Source organism: Antechinus flavipes, chromosome 1 (genome assembly GCF_016432865.1).
Source record: "Antechinus flavipes isolate AdamAnt ecotype Samford, QLD, Australia chromosome 1, AdamAnt_v2, whole genome shotgun sequence".
NCBI lineage: Eukaryota > Metazoa > Chordata > Mammalia > Dasyuromorphia > Dasyuridae > Antechinus > Antechinus flavipes.
In genome coordinates, this window is record NC_067398.1 from 601,792,704 (window position 1) to 601,817,409 (window position 24,706).

Sequence of the window (24,706 nt, forward strand, 5' to 3'; positions counted from 1 at the left end):
CCATAATATTCATATACCACAATTTACCCAATCCTTCTCCAATTGATTGACATCTGTTCATTTTCCAGTTTCTAGTCACTACAAAAAGGGCTGCCACAAACATTTTTGTACATACAAGTCCCTTTCCCTTCTTTAATATCCCTTTAGGATATAAGCCTGGTAGTTACACTGATGGATCAAAGTGTATGCAAAGGTTGATAACTTTTTTAGCATAATTCCAAATTGTACTCCAGAATGGCTGGATCTATTCACAACTCCACCAAGAATGTGGTGGTATCTCAGAGTTGTCTTAATTTGCATTTCTCTGATCATATGCATAATTTGCATATGAACACCCTTGCATATAAGTAGAAATAGTTTCAATTTCATCATCTGAAAATTGTCTGTTCATATCTTTTGACCATTTATCAATTGGAGAATGGCTTGATTTCTTATAAATTAGAGTCAATTCTCTATATATTTTGGAAATGAGTCCTTTATCAGAACCTTTAACTGTAAAAAAATTTTCCCAGTTTATTGTTTCCCTTCTAATATTGTTTGCATTAGTTTTGTTTGTACAAAAGCTTTTAATTTGATGTAATCAAAGTTTTCTTTTATGGTCAATAATGATGTCTAGTTCTTCTTTGTCACAAATTCCTTCCTTCACCACAAGTCTGAGAAGTAAACTATCTTATGTTCCTCTAATTTATTTATAGTCATGTCCTTTATGCCTAAATCATACCCATTTTGATCTTATCTTGATGTATGGTGGTAAGTGTGGGTCCATGCCTAGTTTCTGCCATACTAATTTACAGTTTTCCCACCAGCTTTTGCCAAATAGTGAATTCTTATCCCAAAAGTTGGGATCTTTGGGATTTTCAAATACTAGATTGCTATAGTTATTGACTACTTTGTCCTGTAAACCTAATCTATTCCACTGATCAAGTAGCCTATTACTTAACCAATAACAAATGCTGTTGGTGACTGCTGCTTCATAATATAGTTTTAGATCAGGTACAGCTAGGTCACCTGCATTGGATTTTATTTTTCATTAGTTTCCTTGAAATTCTTTTGTTCTTCCATATGAATTTTGTTATTTTTTCTAGGTCATTAAAATAGTTTCTTGGGAGTCTGATTGGTATAGCACTAAATAAATAGATTAGTTTAGGTCGTATTGTCATCCTTATTATATTCAATCCCCATATCCAAGAGTACTTAATATTTTTTCCAATTATTTAAGTCTGACTATTTGTGTAGAAAATGTTTTATAATTTTGCTCATATACTTTGGAACTTATTTTGAATAGAATTTATCTTTGTCTTTTTTGCTATTGGATTTTGTTGGTGATATCTAAAAATGGTGAGGATTCATATGGATTTATTTTGTACCCTATAACTTTGCTAAAGTTGTAAATTATTTCTAATAGCTTTTTAGTAGAATCTCTGGGGTTCTCTAGGTATACCATCATATCATCTGCAAAGAGTGATAATTTGGTTTCCTCATTACCTACTCTAATTCCTTTAATATCTTCCTTGACTCTTATTGCTGAAGCTAGCATTTCTAATACAATATTGAATAATAATGGTGATAGTGGGCAATTTTGTTTCACTCCTGATCTTACTGGGAATGGTTCCAGTTTATCCCCCTTACTGCATATGATGCTTACTGACAGTTTTAAATAGATGCTCCTGACTGTTTTTAAGGAAAAGTCCATTTATTCCTATACTCTCAAGTGTTTTTATTAGAAATGTATGTTGGATTTTATTAATTTTTTTTCTACATCTATTGAGATGATCATATGGTTTTTGTTAATTTGGTTAGTGAGATAGTCAATTATGCTAATAGTTTTCCTAATATTGAACCAGCTCTGCATTCCTAGTATAAATCCTACTTGGTCATGGTATATTATCCTGATGATGATTTTCTGTAATATTTTTTGCTAATATTTTATTTAAAATTTTTGCATCAATATTCATTAGGGAGATGGGCTATAATTTTCTTTCTCTGTTTTCAACCTACCTGGTTTAGGTATCAATACCATGTCTGTGTCGTAAAAGGAGTTTGGTAGGACTCCTTCAATCCCTATTTTTTCAAATAGTTTATATAACATTGCAGTTAATTTTTCTTTAAATGTTTGGTAGAATTCACATGAAAATCCATCTGGTCCTGGGTTTTTTTTCTTAGGGAGTTGATTAATAGCTTTTTCTATTTCTTTTTCTAAAATGGGATTGTTTAACCAATTTACTTTTTCCTCTGTTATTCTGGACAAGCTATATTTTTGAAGATTTTTTCCATTTCATTTAAGTTATCCAATTTATTGGCATAAAGTTGGGCAAAGTAACTCCTAATTATTGCTCTAATTTTCTCTTCATTAGTGGCAAGTTCTCTCTTTTCATTTTTAAGGCTAACAATTTGATTTTCCTCTTTCCTTTTTTAAATCAGATTTACTAAGTGTTTATCTATGTTGTTGATTTTTTCATAAAACCAACTCTTAGTTTTATTTATTAATTCAATAGTTTTTTTTTTGTTTCGTTTTTTTGTTTTTTACTTTCAATTTTATTAATCTCTCCTTTTATTTTTAGAATTTCAAGTTTAGTGTTTGGGTGTTATGAGCCAGAACTTGAAATAAGGTGTTAACTCAATAGAATTGATAGAAACAATGTTTATGCTTACACCTTTGAGAATTCACACATTAGCTCACACATTACTTCACAAGTTTGGGAGATTCACAAGTCAGTATTCAGTATGAGATTCACAATGTTTACACCTCCCACAATCCCACTTCCTCACAGGAGGAGTCAACCTTTGGATTTACACCTTTAAGAGATTATATATAAGAAGTTCTCAGTCTCAGCAAGAGTCAGTTGGAGATATTGAGAGCCACAAGTCAGTGAAGAGTTCAGTTGAAGAGACTGAGAGTCAGAATTCAGTCAGGAGATTCAGAGCCAGGAGTCAGAGTTGAGGTAGAGGCAGAAGCTGGAAGAGCTAAAAACAAGCTGCAAGACCTCTTGAAACCAAGGAAGGAGATGGGCCCCTAAGAAAACTATCCAGGCTATTTTTGAAGAGACAACAAAAGACTGTACTTTAATCCCTGGTTGCATTTGAGGTGATTATTGATCTTAACTAAAACTAAGTTGAGAGGACTGAGTAGCCAGCAGTTGGAGTTGAGCTAGAGGCAGAAGCTGGCAGAGCCAAAAGACTAGCAACGAGAGCTCTCGAAACCAAAGAAAGCTAACTGGGCTATTTTGGAAGAGACAATAAAGTATTTTAAGAGCTGGCTGCATTTGAGGTGATTATTGATCTGAACTGAAACTAAGGCTGCCTCCAGAAGCCCCCCAAGAAACTTGCTCCCAGAGAACCATCATATTCTAGAAAAGATGAGAACACCACAATTGGGGATTTTTAATTTGTTCCTTTTCTAGCTTTTTTAGTTTCAAGCCCAATTCATTGACCTTCTCTTTCTCTATTTTATGTAAGTAGGCCTCTAAAGATATAAAATTTCCCCTTATTACCACACATTTTAGTTTGTTGTCTCATTATTGTCATTTTCTTGGGTGAAATTATTAATTGTCTATGATTTGCTGTTTCACTCAATAATTCTTTAGGATGAGATTATTTAGTTTCCATTTTTTTTGGTCTATTTTTTTCATGGCCTTTTATTGAATATAATTTTCTTTGCATCATAATCTGAAAAGGATGCATTTACTATTTCTACCTTTCTGCATTTGAATTTGAGGTTTTTATGTCCTAATATATGGTCAATTTTTATATAGGTTCCATGAATTGCTGAGAAGAATGTGTACTCCTTTCTTTCTTGATTTAGTTTTCTCCAAAGATCTATCATACCTAATTTTCTAGTATTTTATTTACCTCTTTGACTTCTTTCTTATTTTGTGGTTTATATATCTAATTCTGAGCATGCAAGGTTGAAATCTCCCACTATTATAGTTTTCCTGTCTATTTCTTCTTGCAGTTCTCTTAATTTCTCCTTCAAGAATTTAGATGCTACACCACTTGGTACATGTATGATTGATTTTGATATTGCTTCATTATCTATGCTACCTGTTAGCAAGATATAGTGCCCATCCTTATCTCTTTTAATTTGATAAGTTTTTGCTTTTGCTTGACTTGAGATCAGGGTGGCTACCCCTGCTTTTTTTTTTTTTTTTTTTTACCTGAAGCATAGTAGATTCTGCTCCAGACTTTTACCTTTACTCTGTATCGTCTTGCTTCAAGTGTGTGTCCAGTAAACAACATAGAATTCTGGCTTTTAATCAAGTCTGCTATCTGCTTCCACTATATGGGGGAGTTTACTCCATTCACATTTATGGTTAAGTCTGTATTACTTGCCATCGTGTTAACCCCTGCTTATGCTTTTCTCCTTTCCTTCCTGCTTATGCCTTTCCCCAGTATTAAACTTGTGAGTACCATTTGCCTCTCACAGTCCTCCCTTTTTAGGATCCCTCCTCCCATCTTAGAATTCCTCCTCTTTTCTTACCCCTTTTCCTCATACTTTCTGTATTCTCTTTTACTTAGCTTATTCCTTCCCTTTTCACTTTTCCCTTCCCATTTTTCAATGAGGTGGGAGAAGTTTCTCTGTAAATCAAATATGTCTAATTTTTTTTTCTTAAGCCAATTCTGATAAGAGTAAGATACACACTATGTTCATCTCCCTCCCTTCTTTCTCTCAGATATAATAGGTTTCCTTTGCCTCATCGTCAGATGTAGTACCCATACTTTATCCTTTTTCTGGTACAATTTCCTTTCCACCTCTAGTTTCTTTTTTTATATATATATTATAATTGTAAAACCAAATTATACATGTGTTCTTAATGTATATTTAAAGCAGAAATATAGTTCCAAAGATTTATTTTTTTTTACCTTTTTGTGTTTCTCTTAGTCCTATATTTGTAGATCGAACTTTTTGTTTAGTTCTGTTTTTTTCATCAGAAATAGATGAAATTCACCTATTTCATTGAATGTCCATCTTCTTTCCTGGGGAAAAAAATGCTCATTTTGGCTGGGTAAGTTATTCTTGGCTGCATACCAAGTTCCTTACCCTTTTGGAATATCAGATTCCAGGCTCTTCAATCCTTTAATGAGGATTCTGCTAGATCCTGAGTAATCCTTATTGTGGGTTTTTTGAATATTTTTTTTTCTAGCTGCTTGTAGTATTTTTTTCCTTGGTATGGTAGTTCTGGAATTTAGCCACACTATTTCTTGGAGTTTTGATTTTGAGATCTCTTTCATTAGGTGATCAATGAATTCTTTCAAAGTCTATTTTACCCTCTGTTTTATAACAATCAGGCAGTTCTCTTTGATGATTTCCTGGAAAATAGTGTCTAGATTCCTTTTTTCATTATAATTTTCATCAGATTATCTCTCCTAGATCTATTTTCCAGGTCTGTTGTTTTCCCAAGTAGGTATTTCACATTTTTTCCCATTGTTTCATTTTTATTTTATTTTATTTATTTATTTATTTATTTTTGGATTTGCTTGATTGATTCTTGGTGTTTCCTCAAGTCATTGAGGAATTTCTTTTTGTAATTGTCCAATTGACTTTTTAAATGAGTTGTTGTGGTGTTTTTCTTCTTTAAAATATAATGGTTCTCTCTGGGAGCAGGTTTCTTGGGGAGGTTTTCTGGAGGCAGCCTTAGTTTTAGTTAAAAGTAATAATCACCCAAATGCAGCCAGGTGTTAAAAGTTCAGCTCTTTTATTGCTTCCTCCAAAAGAGCCCGGTTAGTTTTTTGTAGAGGCCTATCTTTCTCCTTGGTTCTAAAAGTTCTTGTAGCTTTGTCCTTTGCTTCTGCCTCTGTTTTCTTCAGCCTCCAGCCAGCACCAAGGTAAAAATTGTAATGAATCTTTCTTGCCTCCAAGGGAGGGCTTCTGGCTGAATTTACTTGATGCTCCCCTCTCAGTCTAATTCAGCTGAACTCCCCAAGAGAGCCTCTGTCTACTTCTTATATATGATCTCCTCTGAGAGAGTGGGATTATGGGTTTCTCCCAGAGTACTCTCTGGCCCTAAGAGCTTCAAGGGAGGCGTGAATTCAGATATTTCATACTAAACCCTGAAATCTCCCAAACGTGTGAACTCCAATGAGTACTTAAATACTTCTTGCATGTATGAGCTCTCTAAAGGTGTGAACACAAGCATTGTATCAATTCAATTGAGTTAACACTAGGATTCTAACATCTCTCTTGAGTTATCACCTTGTTTCAAGTTGAGTTAACACTAGGATTCCAACAAGTTGTTTTGTTCTATGGATTTTTTTTTTACATTGCACCAATTTTATTTTTTAGAGAGCTATTTTCTTTTTCCAATTTACTAATTCTGTTTTCCTTGGAATTGTTTACCTTTTCCAATTCACTATTTCTGTTTTTCAGGGAATTGATTTCTGTATCCACTGTATCTTTTAATGAGTAGGATGAGTTATCCAGACCCTCTTGCCAAGCTTTCATTTCTTTTCCCCATTTTTCTTCTAGCTCTCTTGTGAGAGCTTTTAAAATTTTTTTTCTATGAGAATCTTGTGTGTTGGGAACCAAATCATATCCCTCTTTGGGGATTCATCTGGAGATACTCTGTTTTTTAGTCTCCTCAGGGTTTGAAGTCTGCTATCTATATAGAAGCTCTCAATAGTTAGAGCATGCTTTAATTTTTTGCTCATTTTGCCAAAGAAGAATCAAAGAAAACAAACAAAAAAGCAAATGCTGTCTGCTTTTTTGGGTTATATAGTGCTACCAAGCTTCCTTTACAGACTGCAGGAGGTAGCAGTGAGGCAGCAATAGGATAGCAATGGCTATGCTGCATCTACGCTCTGACACTCTGAGAGCATTCTGAGTCACTCCTGGTGCTGCGTGGGTGTGGCCAGGTCCCAAGAAACCCTAGTGTTTCAGTATTATAGTCTTTACCTGCTGTGTTTATAGCTTCTCTGCTGATCTACTGACTTGCTGCCAGGGCAAAATAGCCACAGTGGTAAAGTTCTCTCCGCAGATTTTCTGCTGGCTAAGATCACACCCCACCCCACTCCAGTCTGCTCAGCGTGAGCTGCCTTCCATGCTTTCACTGACTGCCTGTAGTCTGGTCCTGATCTAAACATCCTGTCCACCAGCAAAAACAAACCTTTACAGGCAAATTTTGAGGATATCTTCTGTTGGTATTGTATTTTTAGGTTTTTTTAGTCAAACAATAATTCCAAGGCCTTGTCATAAAATATATATATTCTGAGGGCAAGAAAGCACTTAGATAGATATGCATGTCCTCTCCACCATCTTGGCTGGAAGTTCTGTTGACTCTTTCTCACATGCCTCACATTTCTTTTCTTATTTTTTCTTCTGCCTCTCTTATTTGCCTTTAAAAGTCTTTATGAGCACTTCTAAGAATCTGTTTTGGACTTGAGACCAATTTGTCTCATTCTTTGAGATTTCTTCTGCTGACATTCTGTCCTTGTTAAGTTGGTGCTTTGCCCTGTCACCTTATTAGCTTTTTATGGTCAAGCTTCTTTTCTGTTTCTTGCTCATTTTCTTTCCTTTCCTTTTGGTATTTCCTCTCTCTCTCTCTCTCTCTCTCTCTCTCTCTCTCTCTCTCTCTCTCTCTCTCTTTTTTTTTTTTTACTTTTAAGGTAGATCTCTGCTCTTGAGGTAAATATGGTGCTGTTCCAAGCTTCCCGTGAATCTCTTAGCCTTGGCTTTAAGCACAGGGACCCCTTGTGTTTTCAGGGGGCAACTTTGCTTGCTCTGTGCAGGAAACAAGTCTGGTTTCCCAGAATTTGACTTTCGAGTTGGGACTGAAAGTTACCTCCCTGATTTGCTCCTCTACTATCAGGACTGAGCCAGGATCAAAGGTCTAATTCAGGGGTCCTCAAACTATGGCCCGTGGGCCAGATGTGGCCTGCTGAGGACGTTTATGTGGCCCACTAGGTTATGGCAAAATCAGACTGGAAGTGTTGTTCAACCTAAACTCGCGTTAGCAATGCACACTTCCGGCACTGGGCTGAGGCGGCGGAGACAGAGTGTGAGGTGATATCGAGGTGAGGTGAGTTCCCAGGCCAGGGTGTGTGCTGTGGGGAAGGAAGAGAGATGCAGAAGATGGAGAACTGATGGCCTGCGGCCTTGTACAGTAACAGCAGCCACAACAACAGATAAGCGAGGGGGATGTACAATGTATGCTGCACATGTTATGGCCGCTGCAGAGGGAATTCACTGTAGCAGTGAAGGTTGGAAGCAGGAGCGCAAAGAGTGCGAGAGAGAGTGTGGGAAATGGAGTCATCACAGCACAGAGGTAGCTTGAAGGAAGTTGGGCATTGCAGTCTGTATGTCTCTGTGTGGGCAAAGTTATTGCTGGTATATTATTTTTGTAGCACTGTATATATATATATATGTGTGTGTGTGTGTGTGTGTGTGTGTGTGTATGTATGTATGTATGTATGTATTTTACTAATAGCAATTTGGAATCCCTAGGAAATAATGATGTCAAGAAAAAGAAAAATTGACCCGGAGTGTAGGATATTCAAAGAACAGTGGACTTATGATTACTTTTTCATGCAGTACAAGGAAAGAGCTGTATGTCTGATATGCCAGAATATAGTGTCTGTGTTCAAAGAATATAATTTGCATCGACACTATGAAACTCAACATAAAGATAAATATGATTGTTTGGTTGGAAAAGTGAAAAAGATAAAATATTAAAACTGAAAAATACATTGACAACTCATCAAAATACTTTTGTGAAGCAGAAGCAGCCAAATATTTCATCACTGCGAGCAAGTTTTCAAGTTGCCAAGCTAATAGCACACGCTGCAGACTATTCATGGAGTGAGAATTTGTCAAAGAATGCCTTCTTTCTGTTGCCAAAGAGATGTGTCCAGAGAAGGCTGATTTTATTTAGTACAGTGAGTCTTTCAGGACCTACAAGTACATGGAGGATTGAAGAAATGGAAGACAATCTGCATCAGCATTTGCAAAACTCTATAAAAACAAAACAAAACAAAACAAAACAAAAAAAAAAAAAACCTTGGCATTTGACGAAAGCAATGATGTTCGTGATTCTGCACAACTTCTCATTTTTATTTATGGGACAAATGATTATTTTGAAGTTGTAGAAGAGCTTGCTGAACTACAAAGCATCAAAGAAACAACTACAGGAGAGGATATCTATGAAAAGGTTTGCCAAACTATGAATGGTTTTGAGCTGGACTGGACTAATCTAGCCAGCGTGACAACTGATGGTGCTTCTAGCATGGTGGGGTCTAAGAAAGGAGTGATTGCTCACATTAACCAAGAGATGGACAAAAATAACCATTCTCATCCAATACTCATACACTGTGTCATCCACCAACAAGCACCGTGTAGTAAATCACTGAAGTGGGACTCTGTTATGAAAATTGTGGTGTCTTGTGTTAACTTCATGCATGAGAGCTAATGCATTAAATCACAGAAAATTTCAGGAATTTCTGTCTGAGCTAAATGTTGAGTATAAAAATATTCTATATCACACAGAAGTCCACTGGCTCAGTCAAGGGAGAGTTTTGAAATGTTTCTATGACTTACTTCCACAGATTACAACTTTTCTGCTTTCAAAAAACAAAGAAGTACCAGAGCTCAATAATGCAGAATGGAAATGGCAAAAGATTAACAGAGGAAGAAGTAAATAGACTAAACAGTCCCATTTTAGAAAAAGAAATAGAACAAGCTATTAATCAACTCCCTAAGAAAAAATCCCCAGGACCAAATGGATTTACATGTCAATTCTACCAAGAGGTTAAAGAACAATTAATTCCAATGCTATATAAGCTATTTGAAAAAATAGGGATTGAAGGAGTCTTACCAAACTCCTTTTACGACACAGACATGGTACTGATACCTAAACCAGGTAGGCTAAAAACAGAGAAAGAAAATTATAGAACATCTTCCTAATGAATATTGATGCTAAAATCTTAAATAAAATATTAGCAAAAAGATTACAGAAAATCATCCCCAAGATAATAATCCATGACCAAGTAGGTTTCATACCAGGAATGTAGGGCTGGTTCAATATTAGATAAACTGTTAGCATAACTGACTATATCAATAACCAAATTAACAAAAACCATATGATCATCTCAATAGATGCAGGAAAAAGTATTTGATAAAATCCAACATCCATTACTAATAAAAACGCTTGAGAGAATAGGAATAAATGGACTTTTCCTTAAAATAGTCAGGAGCATATATTTAAAAACCTCAGTAACCATCATATGCAATGGGGAAAAATTGGAATCTTTCCCAGTAAGATCAGGAGTGAAACAAGGTTGCCCACTATCACCATTATTATTCAATATTGTATTAGAAACACTCGTCTGGGCAATAAGAGTCGAGAAAGAGATTGAAGGAATTAGAGTAGGTAATGAGGAAACCAAACTATCACTCTTTAGAGATGATATGATTATGTACTTAGAGAACCCTATAGATTCTACTAAAAAGTATTAGAAATAATTCATAACTTTAGCAAAATTGCAGGATACAAAATAAATCCACATAAATCCTCAACATTTTTATACATCACTAACAAAATCCAGCAGCAAGAGATATACAGAGAAATTCCATTCAGAATAACTGTTGATAGCATAAAATATTTGGGAATCTATCTACCAAAGGAAAGTCAGGAATTATATGAGTAGAATTATAAAAAAACTTTCCAAACAAATAAAGTCAGATTTAAATAACTGGAAAAACATTAAGTGATCTTGGATAGGCCGAGTGGATATAATAAAGATGACAATACTCCCTAAATTATCTATTTATTTAGTGCTATACCGATCAGATTCCCAAGAAAATATTTTAATGATCTAGAAAAAATAACAACAAAATTCATATGGAAAAACAAAAGGTCAAGAATCTCAAGGGAATTAATGCAAAAAAAAAAAAAATCAAATAAAGGTGGCCTAGCTGTACCTGATCTAAAACTACATTATAAAGCAGCAGTCACCAAAACCATTTGGTATTGGCTAAGAAATAGATTAGTTGATTAGTGGAATAGGTTAAGTTCACAGGACAAAATAGTGAATAACTCTTGCAATCTAGTGTTTGACAAACCCAAAGACCCCAACTTTTGGGATAAAAAATTCACTATTTGACAAAAACAGCTGGGATAACTGGAAGTTATTATGGCAGAAATTAGGCATGGATCCACACTTAACACCATATACCAAGATGAAATCAAAATGGGTCCAAGATTTAGGCATAAAGAAGGAGATTATAAATAAATTAGAAGAACATAGGATAGTTTATCTCTCAGACTTGTGGAGGAGGAAGAAATTTATGACCAAAGATGAACTAGAGACCATTATTGATCACAAAATAGAAAATTTTGATTATATCAAATTAAAAAGCCTTTGTACAAACAAAATTAATGCAAACAAGATTTGAATGGAAGCAACAAACTGGGAAAACATTTTCACAGTTAAAGGTTCTGATAAAGGCCTCATTTCCAAAATATATAGAGAACTGACTCAAATTTATAAGAAATCAAGCCATTCTCCAATTGATAAATGGTCAAAGGATATGAACAGACAATTTTCAGATGATGAAATTGAAACTATTTCCACTTATATGAAAGAGTGTTCCAAATCACTATTGATCAGAGAAATGCAAATTAAGACAACTCTGAGATACCACCACACTCCTGTCTGATTGGCTAAAATAACAGGAAAAAATAATGATGGATGTTGGTGGGGATGCGGGAAAACTGGGACACTGATGCATTGTTGGTGGAGTTGTGAACGAATCCTGGAGAGCAATTTGGAACTATGGTCAAAAATTTATCAAACTGTTCATTCCCTTTGATCCAGCAGTGCTACTACTGGGACACTGATGCATTGTTGGTGGAGTTGTGAACGAATCCAACCATTCTGGAGAGCAATCTGGAACTATGCTCAAAAATTTATCAAACTGTTCATTCCCTTTGATCCAGCAGTGCTACTACTGGGCTTATATCCCAAAGAGATACTAAAGAAGGGAAAGGGACCTGTATGTGCCAAAATGTTTGTGGCAGCCCTGTTTGTAGTCACCAGAAACTGGAAACTGAGTGGATGCCCATTAATTGGAGAATGCTTGGGTAAATTGTGGTATATGAATGTTATGGAATATTATTGTTCTGTAAGAAATGACCAGCAGTATGGATACAGAGAGGCTTGGAGAGACTTGCACAAACTGATGCTAAGTGAAATGAGCAGAAACAGGAGATCATTATTTACTTCAACAACGACACTATATGAGAATGTATTCTGATGGAAGTGGATTTCTTTGACAAAGAGAAGGTCTAATTCAGTTTCAATTGATCAATGCTGGACAGAAGTAGCTACATCCAAAGAAAGAACACTGGGAAATGAATGTAAATTATTTGCATTTTTGTTTTTCTTCCCAGGTTATTGTTACCTTCTAAATCCAATTGTTCCTGTGCAACAAGAGAACTGTTCAGTTCTGCACACATATATTATATCTAGGATATACTGTGACATATTTAATATGTATAGGACTGCCTGCCATCTAGAGAAGGGGGTGGAGGGAGAGAGGGGAAAAGTCAGAACAGAAATGAGCGCAAGGGATAATGTTGTAAAAAACATCACCCAGGCATGGGTTCTGCCAATAAAAAGTTATAATTATTTTAAAAAATTAAAAAAAAAGAAAGTTTATTGGAAGCATTCTGAATCACCTCATTGTTGAAAAGATCTACTTCCATCAGAAGTGATTTTCACATAATTTTGTTATACCTGTGTACAATGTTTTCTTGGTTCTACTCACTTCACTTAGTACCAGTTCATATAATTCTCTCCAGGCCTCTCTGAGATCATCCTGCAGATCATTTCTTATTGAACAATAATTTTCCATAGCATTTATATACCATAACCTATTCAGCCATTCTTCAACTGATGGACATCCACTCAGTTTCCAGTCCCTTGTCATTACAAAAAGGGCTGATTGAAAAGGGCTTGATTTTTGTACATGTGAGTCCTTTTCCCTTGTTTATGATCTCTTTAGGATACAGGCTGTGTAGAGATAATGCTGGATCAAAGGGTATGCATCATTTGATAGCCCTTTGGCCATAGTTCCAGATTGCTCTCCAGAATGGTTGGATCAGTTCACAACTCCATCAACAATTTATTAGGGTCCCAGTTTTCCCACATCCACTCCAACATTCATCATTATCTTTTCCTATTATCTTAGCCAGTCTGAAAGGTGTGTAATCGTACCTCAGAGCTGTCTTAATTTGCATTCTCTGATCAATAGTGATTTAATGCATATTTCCATATAACTAGAAATGTTCTTAATTTCTTCACCTGACAATTGTCTATTCATATCCTTTGACCATTTAAGTGATCTTTCTTCTTATTGAGGTAAACCCTTCTCTCTGTTCAAAAAATCCTATTCCCAAACCATATCATCCAACAGATTTTTCTCCTCCTCCATTTCCATTCTATTTCTGATTTCCAATCTCCCTTTATGTTAGTTAATTATTTACTGCCTACAAACATGCTTATGTTCTCTAATTCTCAAAAAAAAAAAAATCCTCAATAGATCCTTTCAACCAAGGTTGAGTATTGTGCTATATTTTTTTTTCCCTACCCTTTTTATAGAACATCTTGAAAAGACCATCTACAATTGGTGCCTTCACTGTCTTTCCTCTCAATCTCTTCTTAACTCATTACAATCTGCTACTTACCTCATCATTCCACCAAACTTAAGTCTCCAAAGTTACTACTGAACTCTTAAATTTACTGGCCTTTTCTCAGTTTCTCCCTTTTCAAATCTTTCTGAATCTCTTGGTGTGTTGATTGCTTTCTCCTGATTGATAATTTTTTCTCTTCATGTTCACAAAACACCATTCTCTTCTGGCTTCTTCCTATTTTTCTGACCACTCCTTCTCAGTCTCCTTTTTTAGATCTTTGTCTAGATTATACCATCTAACTATAGCTTCCCTACAAAATTTGTCCTGGACTCTCTTTTCTTTTTCTATTTTACTTTACTTGATGATCCTGTTACCTCCTGTGGATTTCTTGCCACCTCTTTGCAGTTGGTTTTAAAATGTAACTATCTTTCCATATCCTCTCTATTGATCTGTAATCTATCATCTGCAATAGTCTTTCAGACATCTCTAACTAGATGTCCAGTAAGATATTTTATATACACTCCATGTCCAAAACAGAATTTATTATCTTCCACTCCTAAACCTTACCCTTGTACCTTCCCTATAACTGGAAAAAGCATGAAGCCTTCTCTATATCCTATCCCCTTTGTATAATCTGTTGTCAAGACCTGTCAACTTCACTTTTGTAATATCTCACAAATGTCCTCTTTTTCCTCTTTGATACTGCTGTCATTCCAGTTCAGGCTCTTGTCAACTCATGCCTGGCTTATTGTAATGTATGCTATGGATATTCTTTAATTTCTTTTCCCCAGTTCAATCAATGCTCTGTTTAGCCATCAAAGAAGGGATTTTCTTAGATTGCAAGTTTAAACATAATAACCTTCTGTTCATTAAACTGCCAATTACCTTCAGAATCAAATACAAAATCCTCTGTTTCATGTTTTAAAATCCCTTCACTCTTGACTCTCTCCCTTTTCCAGTATTATTACACTATACTCCTCTCCATGTAATAGTCAATCTAGTGATACTTATCCTTTTGCTATTATGGACACAAGACAATCTCATCTATAGGGTCTCCACAGTTTCTCTATTCCCCGACACTTGGAATACTCTCCCACTTTAATGTTGTCTACTGGTGTCCCTGTCTTTCTTTAATTCACAAAATAAAGTTCTATTTTCTGCAGGAAGCCTTTCCCACGCCCTCTGAATTCAAGTGTTTTCCTTCTCTTGTTTCCTATTTAGCTTGTATATAACTTGCTTGTACAAATAAGTTTGCCTATTGTCTCCCCTAATAGACTGTGAGCTCTTTGAGGACAACGACTATGTTTTGTTTCTTTTTGTATTTCTAGCTCTTAATCCAATTTTCAGTACATGGTAAGAGCTTAACTAATGTTTATTAATTGATTGGTTCTTTTTGTACACATAATAGATATCAAAATGTTTATTAAAAAATAGGCAATATTCCATATTTTAAAAAAATAGATTCAAATCTTTTCTTTAATTAAAAAAAATCATCCATAATGACCTTTTCATCACTAAATGATCCTTTAGAAAGAGGCCTTAAACAGACAATGCAATTTACCCTTTCAAAGTTTAACTTGAACATTTTCTTCCAAATCACTGGTTTGCAAATATCTTTGAATGAATGATTGGTTTTTGAACTCAAAGTAGTGCAGAGCATATAGAAAAGTAAGTGTATAAAGAGAAAAAAAATGTAGAAAATGCCTCCAGTAAATAAAGGAAAAAAATTATCATAAGATATACTTGATTTTAAATAAAATCTAGGAATATAGCAAATCAATTAAAATTTCATTGTGAGTCACTGTCATAGTTATATGGGAACAGTATTTTGCTCATTAGCGATTTATCATTACCTTTGTAGTTCACCTTGAATCCAACTGATCCAACACTTTCATCTGTCTGAAGGTGCAGCCACATCTGGCTGTTCATGCTCACTATTAAATCTGGTACAAAGCTTCCTGTTAGCCTAGAAAAAGGAACAGAAAATGATAATCAAATTATCAGAGAAATTCTCTTTTTAAATTGCTGTGGAGATAGGTTTCCATCCTATCTGTTTTATTTTCGGAAAATGAGAAGTAACTGATTTGTTAACAATATTAACATTAATGAGGAAATCATTCAAAAGTACCAAAATTGAAAAATAATAACATACAAGCAATTATTATCATATACATATTTATGTTTATTAAATAAGTATATTTTTCTGTGCAACTGTAAATTGTATCCCTTTGTGACCCTTTTTGCATTTTTTAGGTTCATTGGAAGAGATAACAAGCTAGAGGTTAGAGAACAGACAGATTCTGAACTCATGATTTCAATGGTATAAGAAAATCACAGAAGAGGAAACTCCTTCTACCAATGCAGATTAATAGCTTTTCAACCATTTGCATTTGTATAGTTGTCTAGATAAAGGTTTAAACATTTTCCATTTGAAACCCTTTTTCACCTGAGAAATTTTTATATGACCCTGAGTATATAGGTAAATGAAACAGCTACAGAAATCAAATATTTACTGAAAATAAATCAGAATTTTGCACACACACACACACACACACATGCACACACACACCCCATATTCAGTTACAAAGCCCATAATGTATTCTGAACCACAGTTTAAGAAGTTGGGGACTAGATCATGGTGAGATTAATGGATTTATCCAGGGACACAGAACAGGTATTTTTCAGAGATCAGACTTCAATCCATGCTTTTATTGCTTCTGTCCTTTGCCGGCTTCCATTATTTTTACAACAATAAAAGAGCTCAATGTATAATAGAGTCCCTTTAAGATCCTGTTATCACAAAGAATATCCTATGAAATTAGAGTCCATAATACTCATATTGTAAGTAATCATAATATTTCATGATTTGTTATTACAGTTGAATTTGCTATCAGCCATACTTAAAGAAATGAAAATATTTTCTCATTTTTAATATTGTTGTTATTTGTTAAATGATATATGTAAAGAACCTTGAAAATTTTAAAACATTGTATAAATGTTTATCATCATTATCATCATCATTCACTATTTTCTCCTCCTCTTCCTCCATATCATCATCATGGCAAGTGTTTCATTTGCCTTCTAATTTTAACCTTGGAAGGACTCCTAAAAATATTAATGACAGAAAGTGGATAGAAAAAGGGAGTTAACAGCTATCTATCAAAAAAAGAAAAGTCACAGTTGGGACAAATTGGGAAAGAAGCATTGTAGAAATTAACAATAGGCTGCACAGCTAAGATTAATAAAACAATGAATAAAGCTTCAATGTTGACAATATTTAAAGGACAAGGTCTTGAAGTGGAAAAGTAGGGTGAACAACCCCATGATTCTCATACAAAACTACTGACCATATCAAGTTCTGCCTTCCCAAACCTTTATTAGCAGCAAAGTAATTATTCATTATTGATGTTATTAATAATAATAATCTATATTGATTTATCAATTAAATATTATTAAATAATCATATAAATTAAATATCTATTTAATTTATGAATTAATAATAATTCATAAAAACTAAGAATGAGATTGATCACAATTTGCAGATTTTATGATAAAGTGGTCAAAATTTTTACTTCAACAATAGATATCACTTAATGGAATAATATTACATTGCTTTGCAATTATTAAATGTAACCAATTTTGGTCTTCCTCTAGATATAAGACATATAATCCATTGAACTAAAATTCAAAAATAAAACCAAAAGATACTCTAGCATGATCTCAATCAATGACATGTCAATGTGTGAACAGCTGGCTAAGTCATGTGGCTTTGTTTACAGATGTAATTCAGGTGTGTATTATGTTCCAAAGGGATCTTTGAAGGCTCTCTAGATTGCCTACCATAGAGCTTATGCTGTTGGTGAACTGTTACTCTTTGTATGCAACAGATAAGAGTGGCTGAAAAGAGAATAGATGATGAAGAATAAATAGTTCAGTCTCACTAGTTTTAAAGTTGTATGAAGCCAATCAAGAGAGGCTAGCTCGAACCATGTGTTAGGCAACAAAGTACATCCCATCTTTGGGAAATTATGCATGCTCAAAAGGCTCCTCAAGTGTATAACCATGTTAGGAGAACTAGGCACTCCTAGAGAAGATAGAGTAATATAGATATGGAGAAGACTTATGACAACAATATGGGACCAAGCAGTAACACAATCCATGGATGGTAATATTTAAGAAACTTAGACTTATTAATTCATGTAAAATGTACATGAAAATAATAATTTAAAAATCTATACAACATACTCCTATAGGTTGTAAACTTTTAACAACTAACAAATACCTTTGAAAACAAAAGTGGCAACAATTATACACTAAAAGCTTGGTATGCTTCATAAACTATCAAAGATAAATCTCTATATGACCTCTCTAAATATACTTAAGAATTCATAGAGTAAAGTATACTTAAACCAGGGCATCATCATAAACAAAATATTTACACAGAATTACTTATCCATAGACATAAGCAATAAAAATTTAAAGAACAAAAATTTTAATACTGTGACCACATAAAATATTAACCATCTCTAAACTACATGAAATGAAAAGCTTTCAAAATATACCTTGGCGGGGAGTGGGGGGTGGGGATCAAGTAGAATGAAGAAAGAGAAAGAAGTATTTTTCATCCCTGTTGTCCTATCTATTTCTGGAGCTATTCCAAAGATACTTTCAATGAGTCTATAAAGGATGAGCTCAAATTCTAACACTTTACTCAACTATGTGGTTTGTCTATATATGTTTATATCATTAAACAGAAGATAGAAAAGAATTAAAGAAAGATGATGACACATTTCAAATTTATTTTTATCTAAATTTCATGAAATACAAGAAGGATAACAATAAAAGTAATATTAACATTAGCAAAAGCATTAAAATAATTACTATCCCATCTTTCATAAATGAGAAGATGATAAGTTTTACTAAAAATATAGATCTCAAAATATACTTCATATATTTTCTCTAACTGGAAATAACATCAATCTCTAAAAGTTTAAGACTAAAATGTTCACAAAATATTGTCATGGAAATATTCATAACCTATAAAGTGTATAGAACAATCTTTAAGATAAATAAAGACCTGACAAAATCATTAAAAATCATATGGGAATAGGATGAAGTATATATTAACTTAATAATACTGTTTGCTGAGGGAGTCATCCCAAGATGCTTTCAGTGAACTTACAAAACATAAACTTATATTCCAACACTTTTATTCAATTACCCCCCCCAAAAAAAAAAACTTTTATAAATCCACTTTTGCATTAAAATTCACAACATTAAATATTAAAGAATAACAACCGGATAGTGATTTAACTCAGGATAGTCTTTATCTGAACTCTAGCAAAAACCAAAATAAAACAAATAAAAAAAATAAGAATTCAACTACTACTGCTATTAATAACAGTAACAGCTCTTTATACTACAAAGCATAGTACACATATTACTTTATTTTGATTCAACACTCATTTGTTTAGGGTATACCAAATTGAAAATTACTGTACAAAGAACAATAAGATGAAAAATTAATGTTTTCTGCTATCTGTAAAATTTTAAATATACTAGAATATGTATAATATCACATAGAAAATGATAGGGTAAAGGGATAGGTAGTTTCACACATGAATACTAAATGAATGACAAAACATTCCAGGAAAATCTAAGGTGTGACAGAGCACTTTTAGCTAAGGGAAACAGGAAGGTGACATCTCAGCTAGGATTTGAAGAATTTCAGTAGCTGAATATGAATATGAATAGATAATATATTCTACATATTAGGGACATGATAGTTTAATTAATATTCCCATTTTACAGGTGAGGAAAGATGAAAAAAGACACTTCTAATAGCTAGTCCACAACTTTCCACTCCTCCCATTTAGTGGTTTCCTTAATCACTGAATGATTAATCAATAACATACCATCTACCTTGAGCCGGGCATTGTGTTAACCTTGATTTTCTGAAAATGACCTCAATTCTTAAAATTATTTGCTACTTTTTTATATGACAAGAAAGGAATAAACATTTATATAGAGGCTACTATATATCAGGCACTGTGCTAGGTGTTTTATAAACATTATCTGATATGATTCTTCAAACCACTCCATGATGTTAATGCTATTGCTATCCCAACTTTAAAATTGAGAAAATTGAGATAAGTAGTCATGAAGTGACTTGCCCAGGGTCATATGTCCTAGTTATTATATGAGGCTGGATTATGACTTCAGACCTAGTGTTCTTTCAACTATAAAACACATAAAGAAATACTCTCATAATTCTATGCATATAGTAGTTATTTGTCTTTTGTTTTTAAAGACTTGTTTGCTCATTATTTTTAATGTCCAAATCCTAAATAAATGTTAATGAATTGAGACAGTTGTCTGAGGTCCTAGTAAAGGATGATCCAGGTCTTCTGAATTTAAAGTCAAAGATCTTTCTACTATATCATCGTTGTGTTTCTTAAATAATATTATAAAGTAGGAACACTTTATTACACTCTTTAGGTATAAGGAAAAGAGAATGAAACTATTTGCCTAAGTAGTGCTTCTGCTCTGAAGGATCCAGAATGTTACATCTGTAAGAGACATCATATTCAGACTGAGAAATGTGTTGAGGATTCATCACAAAATGCTGGAAACAGTTTCCCTACATCCCTCTTTGGCCATGGCACTAAGGAATGAATCATGGGATATATGAGATTCCACCAGTACAATCCAACAAATCATTTGCTAACCATCTTTTCAATATATCTAGGCCATTACACTGATATATAAAACACATTTTGTATAGTCTTCTACGACATCATTCTAAAAGATAAGAGTTTGGTCTAGTAGAAAGAAAGCATTGAATATGGTATTACAAGACTTGGGTCTTATTACCTACATGAGAAAAATCAAGAAACTGCTCTGCTATTCAGTTTTCTCACATTAAAAGTGGTTAGAAAGGAGTTTGAATCAGATGATCACTAAGGTTATTTACAATTCTAAATCTATGCTCTTTTCAATTCCTGAAACCTCTTCCTTTATATACATACATACATATATGTGTGTGTGTGTGTGTGTGTGTATAATGTTTGAAATTTTCTAAAAAAAAAAAAAAAAAAAAAAAAAACTTCTTTTAACGTTTTATATTTAGAGGGCTAGAACTTTGAAAAGATATACTTGAATCTAGGGCAGCATGGTGCTTATAGTTAAGCAGCTACTCAATGTGAGATAATGGTTCTCTATGGTGATATAATGGTTGGACTTGCTTAGTGTCCTGTACTGATGTAATCATACTGAGATATTTAAGAGAGTCTCAGGCACAGAAGGCTCTCTCAGCCACAAACACAGAAAAGACTTCAGACTCCAGACTTCATACTGCAGACTCCATCTTTGACCAGCCTCATGGTGGCTGTCCTGTCTCCTTCACTCCTCCACTAAGTCCAAGGACTCAGGCTATCCCAAGGTCCTCTAGAGAGCTACTCTGGACATTACAAATAACCTCTTAGGCTTTATATTCCCTTGTACTTTTGATTAGGCCTATATTTTAAGATATAAGAACACAAATTTTTAAAAATTACACTCAAAATCTTTATATACAAATCCTTCTATCAGATGAAATAGATTGAAAGTGGGGAGGGTAAAGTTTTTGAGGAGAAGAGAACTTGCCAAAAGAAGAACAACAACATCTATTTAATTTCTGTTAGGACTAATGTCTGATTTTCTTTATGTTTATACTTATTTATATTCAGCCTTAGGCATATGTACAGTTCTACTAGACAGAACAACTACAGTCCATTATTCTGCTCTGTTAATTATTTCAGTTATGCAAATATGTGGCCTTTTGCTTTATCCTAGAATACATTCAGTGTTCTTTTTCTTATAATTTTATATCAGGACTGATTTATACATGGCATTCTATGATATACATACAATTAACTAAAGATGCTATTAGGAAGAAATTAGGAACCATTAAAATAAACAAAACAGTAAAACATATACAATGTGTCATTTCTGTAAACAAAGCAAAGCAATATAAGAATAAAAGATAGTTTTCAAGTTAAAATTATATATGCACTAAGTGAAAGGGATGAATAGTTCAATTAGTTAATTAAGTATTCCATAATGTTGGCATGTAATTTCACTATAAGACTCAAAAGTCTAACTTAATTAGCTAACCAGACTCTGTGTTATGCCTATATTTGTTTCTACTTATCTTTATAGAAAAAAAAAATAAATAAAACAACTCATAGACCTATAGACAGAGGGTCTTTAGAGAGCAAGGACCAGTTGTATTTTTCACTTCTTTAAGATTCTACCTTATATAGATAATAGTTCATGAGAAGAACTCTATCTCTATCTCTATCTATCCATCTTTCTATTTATCTATATCTATATATATATATCTATATCTATATATCTATATCTATATCTATATCTATATATATATAGATAGATAGATAGATATTAAGGCTTCTACTGCTTCTCTAATCTCAATACTTTTTTGTATAGCCTTTTGACATGGGAAGAACATGGCTATCACAGTTATATGACTCTAGAGCTCCATTCGCAAATACCATAAACTATAGGCGACATATGATTGCCATATTCTCTAAGGGATCTAACATAACTATAATAAGGAATTTTGGAGAGCTAAAGACTGTCACTACAGAGAATACTATGCTATGATATTCTAGTTTGTCTCTTGGAATCCCTTAGATTTCTAAATCCTTGTGTTTTGAAGGCATTAGTTTCATAGCTAGATATAGTCATAGTTTCTTGATCAGTAATTATTCTTTTGATGTTGGTACTGTTTGTTACTATTCATGCAAATTTTCTATCTTATTGTCTTGACCTTATCATTGTGAGCCAATGAAATGATAACCCATTCTTGCTTTTTTATAGTTTTATTTACAACCCAACATAAATTCTCCATGTGAGAGTTTGTCCAACATATCAGAACCCTTCCTCTAGGGTTCTTATTATCATCTGGGAACTACCATACTTTGAAAGCTATTTATCTGTTTATCTTTCTTGCTACATAATTAGTCAAAACCCCTTTTTTCTTTATCTCTTAAATTACATTTTTTATACTGTTGCACAAATCATTGCTGCCAATATCGTAAAGCCTTTTGAGATTCACCATTATACACTTCTCTGTTGTCCCAGGGTAGTCTCCAATCTTGACACTTCAAAGATTGTAATAATTTATCATTGTTAGGCATTCAGTATTAGGAGAAATGTAAACTGACTTCAAAATGGGAAAGAAATTTTGGAATACTAAAAGGATTACATCATTTCCAAAATTAAATCTAGTGTATTCTCATGCTCCTATTCAATTCTTGGTCTTCCACACTGTCTATCTTAGTCAATGTCTAATCTTTGATTGCTGGTGGATTAATCTGAGATGTTGTCCATCTACCTACTAAGTTCTCACCAAAAAATATCAAAATAAGCCTCGTCTCTATAATACCAGACTAATGAGCTAAAATATGAAAGATTCATTGAAACTACTTTTTCTATTTCATAGACAATCAGGATGGCCAGAAAGATACCATTGTGTTTTCTTCCCCCAATACATTCTGAAGTATTTTTTTTTATAAATTGTATAAATGCAAATCACTTAATCCAAGGTTTTGCTTTTATTTTCTGTTCTTTCCTAGTACTCAGGATATTATGAAGAAAGCCTGAGGCATGCTGGGGTTCCAGAAGCATTCTTTAGCCCAATAGTAGCTCATCAAAATTACCTCCAATTGAGAACTTGCCAGCAACTGAGAACAGTTAGATTTCATGATAATTATAGATGTCAGTTTAAGTGTCTTTTGTCCCTAATACAGTAAAATTGATAGTCAATAATTTGAAATCCCTTAGAGTTCTATGCTTGGAAGAGTAACACATGCTGATGTCTGACTCAGTGCCCTTTCTACTAAATTGTCTCATTAGATATCTCTTTGACTTTTAGTTACATGCTGACCTCTTCAAAATACAAGTTAAGAGTCCTTGACATTGATGCGTGTGAGAATGCAATACTTAATATTTTAAAGACATTGAGAAAACTCTGATTGTTCTGCCTTTTGATCATAGGTTTGGTTGTAAGATAGAGTTCTTGTATCTGAACCCAAACTTTCTGGAATGTTTAGAAGAGAAATCAGCTCATAAAATTAATTCATATGTTTCTTTAATTTTCAACTGTATTAAAAACCGATTCCTATTATTTTGTGCTGATATCTAAAAAGTGTACTCTTGCTTATATTAGTGCTCCCATCAAATATTAATAGATTGATTTATAAAAACTAATTGAAAGAAACAAACTCTCAAGGTCCTACTCCCAAGTCAAAAGTTCCATTATCTTGGAATTGTTTTAAAGGAACTTAGTAGAAATTAAGTTTTGATTTCCTCAAAGATAACAAGAGAAAATATGTGTAATATATATATTAATTTAAGGCCTAAAAAACTAGGGATTGAAATTGCTTTTCAGTAATTATAAAATGTAACCAGATATATCTTAGAGTATATGTAATTTAAGATAATAAATTCCTTTTCAATAAACATAGAAAGCAGGTGTTATTTCATTAGTACTATGTTGAAACAGTTTTTAAAGGAAGCTGAGGATATTTTAACTCCAAGGTCTCAGGATCTAGGGACAAGCAAGTATAATAATAATTTGTACTTACCAATATTTTAATATAAATAATAATTATTTCTCTTGAGAATAATAATGGTAGTATTATGTAGTCATTTCTGTAAGATAACTTAAAATTCATATATTTATATATATCAAGTCCTCAAGAAGAGTTGTTTACATGAAGGAATTGGTTCCAAGATGATAATATGGAATCTTAATGGCTTCTTTAAGACTAAATTTCAAATTTGTAGTATTCCAAGCTCTAGATAAAATATCTTATGAGGCTTACCACTTTCTATCTCCTTATTCTCTATCAAAAGAGAATACCACAGCCAAAAAAGGACTGTGGTGACTAAATGTGGATCACAACATAGCATTTTCAACTTTTTTGTTGTTTGCTTGCTTGTTTCATTCTCACTTGTTTTTTCTTTTTTGATTTGATTTTCTTGTGCAGCATGCTAAATGTGGAAATATGTATATAAAA

The 24,706-nt window shown here is 33.4% G+C and overlaps 1 protein-coding gene across 1 annotated transcript in view; it reads right to left on the reverse strand.

Annotated features, from left to right (window-relative positions):
* Positions 1–19,558, reverse strand: part of LOC127547625 (CUB and sushi domain-containing protein 3-like) — a 183,846-nt gene extending 164,288 nt beyond the window's left edge. The window contains exons 1-2 of the mRNA XM_051974553.1: positions 19,545–19,558; positions 15,476–15,588 (exon numbers count right to left, since the gene is read on the reverse strand). Coding sequence (XP_051830513.1) covers positions 15,476–15,588; positions 19,545–19,558 — 127 coding nt within the window. The remainder of the gene's footprint in view (positions 1–15,475; positions 15,589–19,544) is intronic.
* Between the last annotated feature and the right edge of the window lie 5,148 nt (positions 19,559–24,706).